This window comes from Oncorhynchus nerka, linkage group LG5, assembly GCF_034236695.1.
Source record: "Oncorhynchus nerka isolate Pitt River linkage group LG5, Oner_Uvic_2.0, whole genome shotgun sequence".
Lineage (NCBI taxonomy): Eukaryota > Metazoa > Chordata > Actinopteri > Salmoniformes > Salmonidae > Oncorhynchus > Oncorhynchus nerka.
Window position 1 is genome coordinate 37,007,260 of NC_088400.1, and position 12,018 is coordinate 37,019,277.

At 46.7% G+C, this 12,018-nt stretch overlaps 1 protein-coding gene across 1 annotated transcript in view; it reads left to right on the forward strand.

The window, feature by feature from the left end:
* The window catches only part of LOC115129422 (vascular endothelial growth factor receptor kdr-like), an 82,386-nt gene that overhangs the window by 34,941 nt on the left and 35,427 nt on the right, over nt 1-12,018 (forward strand). Inside the window, exons 13-16 of the mRNA XM_029659749.2 lie at nt 694-981; nt 1,251-1,397; nt 3,904-4,032; nt 5,082-5,188. Coding sequence (XP_029515609.1) covers nt 694-981; nt 1,251-1,397; nt 3,904-4,032; nt 5,082-5,188 — 671 coding nt within the window. The remainder of the gene's footprint in view (nt 1-693; nt 982-1,250; nt 1,398-3,903; nt 4,033-5,081; nt 5,189-12,018) is intronic.

Sequence of the window (12,018 nt, forward strand, 5' to 3'; positions counted from 1 at the left end):
GTGTAATGTAAAGAGAAATCAGCTGGCTGGCCATGCAAGCAGTCATCACTTTTGTCCTCAGAAATTACAAACCTGAACGATTTGAAGTTGAAAGATTGATGTTAGTTTGGAATTGAGAATGGTAGTGACACTGTGATTGGGGACACTGCTGATGATGCCAAACTCTGAAGACCCGGATAAGAATAAAGATCATTTTCAGGAAGAAGCACTGCAATGTACCACCATTCCTGAGGTGGAGGTGACTGAGAGTGCTGGATTGCTGCTGAAAAAGAGGATGGCGGAATTGTAGTAACAGCGGTCTTCTTTTACGGAACACCGAATGCTTCCCAAAGCAGTCTGGCTCCCCTCAGGCCCGGCCCCCAGACTGATTCCTAATGGACAGCTGTAGGCCGCCCATCAGCGTCGCTCGCCGCACACCGCCAACCTGCTTCCAATTAACACAGTGATGACACAGGAAATAACTGCAAATTTGAAATTCCTAACATGGTGATGTGCAGCTTGATGTTTTAGAGATGTACTTTCCCAGGATAGGACAGCTTCAGTCAGCTGACTATCTCATGCTACGTGTCTATCTCCCTTAGTGAGAAGAGAGTTGTAGTAACATAGATGCTCTTGTAGCCCACTTACATACTGGAAGAAAAATGCTCTAACACTCCTTATGACCTAATGTGTTTTTCCCCTCTCCCCCACCAGATCACCCTCAGCACCTGGCCATCGAGCCCCAGACTGCCATCGAGGGTGATGACGTCACTCTGACTTGTCGCGGCACTCGGTACCTGTACACAGACCTGCAGTGGTACAACCCTCAGAACTACACTGTCACCCCCGCCAACATCACGGCCCTGCAGCTCAGCCCGTACGCTATCTCTCTCTCCCTCTCCCTGCACAATGTGTCCAGGAGTCACACAACAGGCTACCAGTGCTGGGCGGGTAACCTCCACAGCAAGAGGGTCATAGTCCAGACTGTGCTGACTGTGGATGGTGAGTAGGAGAGGAGGAGCATTGCCTGCTGGGTGATCAATGAGGTCTATCAGAACAGTAATTGCCACACCACTGTCATGTCATACGGGTATTGCTCAACTCTTTCTAAGAGTAACATGGTTGTATTACATCGCATTTTGGTAAAAGGTGACTGTTCCTGGATATAATCACACTCGTGATTATGCAACCCAGTAGGGGGATGAGTTTGTCTGGGGAAGTCTTGAAAAGCAGAGTGATCTAATTCAGATATGTTTCTGTGGTTGATGCAGAGAGGAAGAGGCCGTGGCTGAGACAGAACCTGACCAATCAGGATGTAAACAGCAGCAGCACACTGACTATGGCCTGCTACGCCCTGGGTATGCCGCCACCCTACATCACCTGGTACAAAGACAAGCTACCAGTACAGGAGGGTCCAGGTAAGAACTGCTGGAAATGACTCATGGCCCTACTCATTGCTTTTAGTGTTTCAATTTAAATTATTATACAAAATTCTTGAAAATAATAGAATATTATATACAGTATATGGTGGATACAACCTCAGCTCTGCAGATTTTGCTGCGAAGAGGAAAAATCATTAGATCACTTGTTTTGCTATTGCCCGTACGTAGCTTGTTTTGGTCACAGGTTCAGGAATGGCTGAAGAATTGAAACATTAAATGGAGCTAACTCTGCAAATTGCACTGATGGGTGATCAATCAGTCAATCGATCAACAATATAATAATACTCTTAGCAAATGTACAATCTGTCGAAACTATGAGAATAGAAAGGTTCAGAACTTGTGTGAAACATCCTAGCACAGTTGGAAGATATATGGCAATTATAAATGAAAACTGGATGATCTTCAGAGATAGATGGGAGGGGTTTAGGGGAGCTGAAGGCTGGGACTGGATGGTCTTCAGAGATAGATGGGAGGGGTTTAGGGGAGCTGAAGGCTGGGACTGGATGGTCTTCAGAGATAGATGGGAGGGGTTTAGGGGAGCTGAAGGCTGGGACTGGATGGTCTTCAGAGATAGATGGGAGGGGTTTAGGGAGCTGAAGGCTGGGACTGGATGGTCTTCAGAGATAGATGGGAGGGGTTTAGGGGAGCTGAAGGCTGGGACTGGATGGTCTTCAGAGATAGATGGGAGGGTTTAGGGAGCTGAAGGCTGGGACTGGATGGTCTTCAGAGATAGATGGGAGGGGTTTAGGGAGCTGAAGGCTGGGACTGGATGGTCTTCAGAGATAGATGGGAGGGGTTTAGGGGAGCTGAAGGCTGGGACTGGATGGTCTTCAGAGATAGATGGGAGGGGTTTAGGGGAGCTGAAGGCTGGGACTGGATGGTCTTCAGAGATAGATGGGAGGGGTTTAGGGGAGCTGAAGGCTGGGACTGGATGGTCTTCAGAGATAGATGGGAGGGGTTTAGGGGAGCTGAAGGCTGGGACTGGATGGTCTTCAGAGATAGATGGGAGGGGTTTAGGGAGCTGAAGGCTGGGACTGGATGGTCTTCAGAGATAGATGGGAGGGGTTTAGGGGAGCTGAAGGCTGGGACTGGATGGTCTTCAGAGATAGATGGGAGGGGTTTAGGGGAGCTGAAGGCTGGGACTGGATGGTCTTCAGAGATAGATGGGAGGGGTTTAGGGGAGCTGAAGGCTGGGACTGGATGGTCTTCAGAGATAGATGGGAGGGGTTTAGGGAGCTGAAGGCTGGGACTGGATGGTCTTCAGAGATAGATGGGAGGGGTTTAGGGGAGCTGAAGGCTGGGACTGGATGGTCTTCAGAGATAGATGGGAGGGGTTTAGGGAGCTGAAGGCTGGGACTGGATGGTCTTCAGAGATAGATGGGAGGGGTTTAGGGGAGCTGAAGGCTGGGACTGGATGGTCTTCAGAGATAGATGGGAGGGGTTTAGGGGAGCTGAAGGCTGGGACTGGATGGTCTTCAGAGATAGACGGGAGGGGTTTATGGGAGCTGAAGGCTGGGACTGGATGGTCTTCAGAGATAGATGGGAGGGGTTTATGGGAGCTGAAGGCTGGGACTGGATGGTCTTCAGAGATAGATGGGAGGGGTTTAGGGGAGCTGAAGCTGGAAGTAGAAGACTAGGTATTGTTGTCCATTTAGACTAATCTAAGTTTGAGGTGTTCGGAGCACAAATAAGAACATTCGTGAGACTCAGAAAAAATGAAAAGATGCTGGAGGAGTGCTTGACGCCATCTGTCAAGCATGGTGGAGTGATTTGTACAGGGTAAAAGGTATCTTGAAGAAGGAAGGCCATCACTCCATTTTGCAACGCCAATCCATACCCTGTGGACGGCGTTTAATTGGTGCCAATTTCCTCCTACATCAGGTCAATGACCCAAAGCACAGCTCCAAACTATGCAATAACTATTTAGGGAAGTAGCAGCCAGCTGGTATTCTGTCTATAATGGAGTGGCCAGCACAGTCACCGGATCTCAACCCTATTGAGCTGTTGTGGGAGCAGCTTGACTGTATGGTACGTAAGAAGTGCCCATTAAGCCAATCTAACTTGTGAGAGGTGCTTCAGGAAGCATGGGGTGAAATATATATATACATTGGGGCAAAAAAGTATTTAGTCAGCCACCAATTGTGCAAGTTCTCCCACTTAAAAAGATGAGAGAGGCCTGTAATTTTTATCATAGGTACACTTCAACTATGACAGACAAAATGAGAAAAAAAAATCCAGAAAATCACATTGTAGGATTTTTAATGAATTTATTTGCAAATTATGGTGGAAAATAAGTATTGTACTGACATACAAGACCAAATTACAGGCCTCTCTCATCTTTTTAAGTGGGAGAACTTGCACAATTGGTGGCTGACTAAATACTTTTTTTGCCCCACTGTATATACCCCCCCACCCCCAAAAATGTGTTTTATTATAATTTTCTCCATAAAATCTGAGCTGTAGACTTCATGCTGTGTTCCAGGTATTACTCTGAGGGAGGATGGGGTGCTGACGATCGAGAGAGTGAAGAAAGATGATGAGGGCTTGTACGAGTGTCTGGCCAGCAACAATGAGGGGAGTGTGAAAGCCAGCGCTGTCGTCACTGTCGTGGGTGAGTCACTTACCTCTTTATTTCCGTCATGGTCAATGAATCTAACTAAGGTACATTAACCACACCAGTGACCAAACACACCATGAACTCAACCAGCACAGCCACAGCCGGACCAATCACAGCTCTTGGCAAAACTGGGCTATGTTTTCTTGTCACCAGTACAAATAGCTCTGGCCAGATTCAATATGAAAACCCTCCCCAGAGAGAGAAGCCAAGAGTCTGCCAAGAATGCCCAGCGAATTCCTCCACTGGCTGGGGGGGGCTCATGGAGCTCTGAGGTCCCCACCCATGGGATGTGACCTGCAAGAAGTGTGTGAAGAGTTCCCACTAATGACTGTGGGCACGGCCAGGGGAGAAGTTCTCTCGTTAAAGAACCATGGGACTGGAAACATGATGACACAGACTGGGAGGGGGGGGGGGACAAGGTCATGTGACTTATTCTGATGACTAGACTTGGCACCAGACCTGAATTCCTGTTCCCCTAAAAAATGTCAATTTCCCTCAACGTCCAACCCCAGTGTCAGCACAATCCATTATATTACTAGAAGAAAATGTCAAAAATGTGGCATTACTCTATCAAAACTATTTGACAATTTCGTAAAGCTTTATGAATGTGAGCTGGCTAGGACAGTGAATGTTGAGATGGATAGTTAAGAAAACAGTTTAATGTGAGATGAATGTGCAACCATGTCGGATGCATAGTCCCAAAAACTAAGAAATAAACAATGGAGTGTGTTTTTTGACTTTTAGTGCGTACCCAACTTGTCGGAAATGAGTTAATCTAGCAAAAAACGAAGAACTTTCAGAGAAATGCGTTGTTTAATTCCCGTCCTTGCAATCACATGGCAAAATGGACTTTCAAGTTCTGCATAAGTAGGTCAGTGTCATGTTAGTCTAATATGTCGTAATACAAACAAAACCATTCCTCTGTTGTGTATGTCCCTGTATATATGTGTTGCCAGTTATCATATCGTATTCATTTTTCAACAAGCATATAAAACACCCTATGCAACAACAGTTGACTAATGGTTCCTGTGGTCTCCTTCCAGGTGATGAGGGGAAGCCCAACATTGAGGTGATCGTCCTGGTGTGTACAGGAGCTGCTGCCACCTTCCTCTGGCTCATGCTCATCCTCTTCATCCGCAAGCTGAGGAAGGTAACAAGAGATCTCCCTGCAATCACAGCTGGTTCTCCAGTGTCTCTCACTCTTCTTGACTGTGAAGACATTTGAGAGTGTAAACTGTTTGGATACTTCACTGAGCACTTTGCTCACCGCAGCATCATGCCATTTAAAAAATGCTCTTCTCAAGACCTGTTCAAACACCCACACTACATTTTTAAGGGTTTTGTATGCGTTTCAGGAGTGGAAGCAATCTTGTTATACAAATTCCACGAACTGCTATCACTGAGTCATTTCTCTTGTGAAATGCAAATGACTTTGGATCATTTTATCTCTATGTTTACGAGTTCCACATTTCCTGACATTGGAGAAGTGCTTGTGTACTGCATGTTGAGAAAGAATAGGTTCAGAGACAGCTTCTGTCTCCAAGCAATAAGACTGCTGAATAGCTCAGCAATGGCTACCTACACACTGACTATCTGCACTGACTCTATGCACAATTATAGGTCTCTATCCACACACTCACACACACTTCAAATATAATAAAAAATAAAGTTGTATTTGTCACATGCGTCGAATACAACAGGTGTAGACCTTACTGTGAAGTGCTTTCTTACAAGCCCTTAACCAACAATGCAGTTCAAGAAATAGAGTTAAGAAAATATTTACTAAATAAAATAACTTTAAAATAAATAAAAAAGTAACACAAGAAAATTACATAACAATAGCGAGGCTATATACAGGGGGTACCTGTACCGAGTCAATGTGCGGGGGCACAGGTTAGTTGAGGTCATTTGGACATGTAGGTAGGGGTAAAGTGACTATGCATAGATAATAAGCAGTGAGTAGCAGTTGGAGTCTCTATAACACCTTACGGTCAGATGCTGAGAAGTTGCCATACCAGGCGGTGATGCAACCGGTCAGGATGCTCTCGATGATGCAGCTGTAGAACCTTTTGAGGATTTGAGGAACCATGCCAAATCTTTTCAGTCTCCTGAGGGGGAAAAGGTGTTGTTGTACCCTCTTCACAACTGTCTTTGTGTGCTTGGACCATGATTGTTCATTGGTGATGTGGACACCAAGGAACTTTAAACTCTCAACCTGCTCCACTACAGCCCTGTTGATGTTAATGGGGGCTTGCACAGCCCTCCTTTTCCTATAGTCCACAATCAGCTCCTTCGTTCCATTGTCAAATTGAGGGAGAGATTGTTGTCCTGGCACCACACTTCCAGGTCCCTGACATCATCCCTATAGGCTGTCTCATCGTTGTCAGTGAGCACTGTTGTGTCATCGCAAACTTAATGAGGGTGTTGGAGTCGTGCTTGACCACGCAGTCATGGGTGAACAGGGAGTACAGGAGAGGACTGAGCACGCACCCCTGAGTGGTCCCTGTGTTGACGATCAGCGTGGCGAATGTGTTGTTACCTACCCTTACTACGTGGGGGCGACTCGTCAGGAAGTCCAGGATCCAGTTGCAGAGGGAGGTGTTTAGTCCCAGGGTCCTTGGCTTATTGATGAGCTTTGCGGGCTCTATGGTGTTGAACGCTGAGCTGTAGTCAATGAATAGCATTCTCACATAGGTGTTCCTTCTGTCCAGGTGGGAAAGGGCAGTGTGGAGTGCGATTGAGATTGCGTCATCTGTGGATCTATTGGGGCGGTATGCGAATTGGAGTGGGTCTAGGGTTTCTGGTATGAGGGTGTTGATGTGAGCCATGACCAGTCTTTCAAAGCACATCATGGCTACCAACGTGAGTGCTACGAGGCGGTAATCATTTAGGCAGGTTACCTTCGCTTTCTTGGGCACAGGGACTATGGTGGTCTGTTTAAAACATGTAGGTATTATAGACTCGGTCAGGAAGAGCTTGAAAATGTCAGTGAAGACACTTGCCAGTTGGTCCGCGCATGCTTTGAGTACACATCCTGGTAATCCGTATGGCCCCGTTGAAAGGTCTTGCTCACATCGGCTATGGAGAGCATGATCACACAGTTGTCTGTAACAGCTGATGCTCTCATGCATGCTTCAGTGTTGCTTGCCTTGAAGCAAGCATAAAAGGCATTTAGCTCATCTGGTAGGCTTGCGTCACTGGCCAGCTCGCAGCTGAGTTTTTTGTAGTCCTTAATAGTTTGCAAGCCATGCCACATCCGACGAACGACAGAGCCAGTGTAGTCGGATTCAAAATTAGTCCTGTATTGACACTTTGCCTATTTGAGGGCATAGCAGGATTATTTATAAGCGTCTGGATTAGTGTCCCGCTCCTTGAAAACGGCAGCTCTAGCCTTTAGCTCGGTGCGAATGTTGCCTGTAATCCATGGCTTCCGGTTGGGATATGTATGTACAGTCACTGTGGGGACGACATCGTCTATGCACTTATTGATGAAGCCGGTGACTGAGGGGGCATACTCCTCAATTAAATTGATTTAAGTTTGCCTGCATTAAAGTCCCCGGCCACTAGGAGTGCCCCTTCTGGATGAACATTTTCTTGTTTGCTTATGCCCTTATACAGCTCGCTGAGTGCGGTCTTAGCATCAGTTTGTGGTGGTAAATAGACGGCTACGAATGATATAGATGAGAACTCTCTTGGTAGATAGTGTAGTATACAGCTTCTCATGAGGTATTCTACCTCAGGTGAGCAATACCTCAAGACGTCCCTAATATTTGCACTAGCATTTATTAACAAATAGACACACACACCCCTCGTCTTAACAGACGTAGCTGCTCTGTCCTGCCGATGCACAGAAAACCCAGCCAGCCCTATATTATCCATTTTGTTGCTCAGCCATGTCTCGTGAAACAGAAGATATTACAGTTTTTAATGTCCTGTTGGTGGGATAGTCTTAATCGTAGATCGTCCAGTTTATTCTCCAATGATTGCACATTGGCCAATAATACGGAGGGTAGTGGTGGTTTACCTACTCGCCTGCGAATTCTCACAAGGTACCCTCCCCCATCCCCCCTTTTCTCAGTCTTTTCTTCACGTGAATGACAGGGATTTGGGCCTGGTCTTGACAAAGCAGTCTATCCTTCGTGTCGGATTCATTAAAGAAAAATCTTTGTCCAGTTCGAGGTGAGTAATCGCTGTTCTGTTGTCCAGAAGCTCTTTTCGGTCATAAGAGACGGTAGCAGTAACATTATGTACAAAATAAGTTACAAACAGCGGCATTATTCTGAACACTTACACTCTCACTCTCGCGCACACACACACATATACACACTCACATACATATACTGACGACACAGACACTAACACTTTCACACACACACACACACACACACACACACACACACATATACACTCACATACATATACTGACGACACAGACACTAACACTTTCACACACACACACACACACACACACACACACACACACACACACACACACACACACACACACACACACACACACACACCCTCATGGACAAGTACAACCAGTCCTGCTATGCCCTCAGTAAGGCAATCAAACAGGCAAAACGTCAGTACAGAGTTGCAATTCAGCGGCTCAGACAAAGGTGGCAGGGACTCCAGACAATCACGGATTATAAAGGGAAACCTAGCCACATTGCGGACACTGACGCCTTGCTCCCAGACAAGCTAAACACCTTCTTTGCTCACTTCGAGGAAAACACAGTGCCGCCGCCGCGAGCCACCGCCTCTGGCCATCTCTCCCTATCCCAGTCTATGGTCACCACTTACCAAAGAAAGCGAATTCAACGGCTTAGACTCGAGACGTATGTGGCAGGGACTACAGACGGATTATAAAGGGAAAGATGGACATGTCACGAACGCGTTGCTCCCGGACAAGCTAAACACCTTCTTCGACTGCTTTGAGGAAAGCACTTGATTTGATTTTGATTTGACTAAATTACTATTACCGGTAGCACTCATTTCTGTCATCATGAAGTGCTTTGAGAGGCTAGTTAAGGATCATATCACCTCCACCTTACCCTACACCCTAGATCGATTACAATTTGCATACCGCACCAACAGATCCACAGATGAGGCAATCGCCTTTACACTGCACAATGCCCTATCCCATCTGGACAAGAGGAACTCTTATGTAAGAATGCTGTTCATCGACTACAGCTCAGCCTTCAACCCCATCGTATCCTACAAGCTCATCATTAATCTCAAGGCACTGGGTCTGAACCCCTCCCTGTGCAACTGGGTCCTGGACTACCTGATGGGCCGTCCGCAGGCGGTAAAGGTAGGCAACACCACTGCCGCTATGCTGACCCTCAACATGAGGGCCACACAGGGGTGCATGCTCAGCCATCTCCCTGTTTACCCATGATTGCATGGCCACGAACGTCTCCAACTCAATCATCAAGTTTGAAGACGACACAACTGTGGTAGTAGGCCTGATTACCAACAACGACGAGACCCTGGCGGAGTGGTGCCAGGAAAATAACTTCTCCCTCAATGTCAACAAAATGAAGGAGCTAATCGAAGACTTCAGGAGAAAGAAGGAGGAGGGCACCCTCATCCACACCTATGGGGCCGTGGTGGAAAGGATGAAAAGCTTCTAGTTCCTCGGTGTACATTTCACTGACAACTTGAAATCGTCCACCCGCACAGACAGTGTGGTGAAGAAGGCGCAACAACACCTCTTCAACCTCAGGACGCTGAAGAAATTTGGTTTGGCCCCTAAGACCCTCACAAACTTCTACAGATGCACCATTGAGAGCATACTGCCGGGCTGTATCACTGCCTGGTACGACAACTGCACCGTCCACAACCGCAGGGTTCTCTAGAGGGTGGTGCGATCTGCCCAACGCATCACCAGGGGCACACTGCCTACCTGCCTTGAAGAACATCTACAGCACCCGGTTTCACAGGAAGGCCAAAAAGTTCATCAAGGACCTCAGCCACACGAACCACGGCCTGTTCACCTGCTACCATCTATAAGGAGGAGACCGTACAGGTGCATCACAGCTGGGACCGAGAGACTGAAAAACAGCTTTTATCTCCAGGCCATCAGACTGTTAAATAGTCATCACTAGTCAGCCTCCGCTCAGTAACCTGCCCTGATCTTAGTCACTGTTACTACCTGGCTACAACCCGGTACCCTACCCTGCACCTTCGAGGCTGCTGGCCTACAGTATGTACATAGTTATGGAACACTGGTTACTTTAATAATGTTTGCATATTGTTTTACCCACTTTATATGTACAGTTGAAGTCGGAAGTTTACATACACCTCAGCCAAATACATTTAAACTGTTTCACAATTCCTGACATTTAATCCTAGTAAAAAATCCCTGTCTTAGGTCAGTTAGGATCACCACTTTATTTTAAGAATGTGAAATGTCCGAATAATAGTAGAGAGAAGGATTTATTTCAGCTTTTATTTCTTTCATCACATTCCCAGTTGGTCAGAAGGTTACATACACTCAATTGGTATTTGGTAGCATTGCCTTTAAACTGTTTAACTTGGGTCAAACGTTTCGGGTAGCCTTCCACAAGCTTTCCACAATAAGTTGGGTGAATTTTGGCCCATTCCTCCTTGACAGAGCTGGTGTAACGGAGTCAGGTTTGTAGGCCTCCTTGCTCGCACATGCTTTTACAGTTCTACCCACTAATTTTCTATGGGATTGAGGTCAGGGCTTTGTGATGGCCACTCCAATACTTTGACTTTGTTGTCCTTATGCCAATTTGCCACAACTTTGGAAGTATGCTATGTGTGTGTCATGTTGGAAGGTGAACCTTCGACCCAGTCTGAGGTCCTGAGCGCTCTGGAGCAGGTTTTCATCAAAGAACTCTCTGTACTTTTCTCCGTTCATCTTTCCCTCATTCCTGACTAGTCTCCCAGTCCCTGACGCTGAAAAACATCCCCACAGCATGATGCTGCCACCACCATGCTTCACTATAGGGATGGTGCCAGGTTTCCTTGGCATTCAGGCCAAAGAGTTCAATCTTGCTTTCATCAGACCAGAGAATCTTGTTTCTCATGGTCTGAGAGTCTTAGGTGCCTTTTGGCAAACTCCAAGCGGGCTGTCATGTGCCTTTTACTGAGGAGTGACATCCTTCTAGCCACTCTACCATAATGGCCTGATTGGTGGAGTTCTGTAGAGATGGTTCTCTTTCTGGAAGGTTCTCCCTTCTCCACAGAGGAACTCTGGATCTCTGTCAGAGTGACCATCGGGTTCTTGGTCACCGCCCTTCAACTTCAATTGCTCAGTTTGGCCAGGCGGCTAGCTCTATGAAGAGTCTTGGTGGCTCCAAACTTCTACCATTTTATGGAGGCCACTGTGTTCTTTGGGACATCCAATGCTGCAGACATTTTTTGGTACCCTTCCCCAGATCTGTGTTTCGACACAATCCGGTCTCGAAGCTCTACGGACTATTCCTTCGAACGTAACAAAATATGGAAAAATTATACTTTCCGAATGCTCCGTACATATACAGTATACTGTATTTATATTCTGACATTGCGCTCGTTCTAAAATATGTAGCAAAATTCATTTGTTTCTTTACATTTTGGGGATTGGTGTGTATTGTTTTGTATTGTTAGATATTACTGTACTGTTGGAGCTAAGAACGTAAGCATTTTGCTACACCCACGATAACATCTGGAAAATATGTTTGGTTGTTACAGTCTTGTCTTGTCCCGTACGGACTCGGGGGAGGCCCACTAAACCCGGAAGCCAGCCGTTACCAATGTGTCGGAGGAAACACAGTGCACCTGGCGACCATGTCAGCGTGCACTTCGCCCGGCCCACCACAGGAGTCGCTAGTGCGCGGTCGTACGAGGACATCCCTGCCGGCCAAACTCTCTTCCGGTCGTGGCACAGCTAGCACTGCCATGCAGGGCCTTGGACCACTGCACCACTTGGGAGGCCTGTCCATGCTTTTTTATTTATTTTTATTT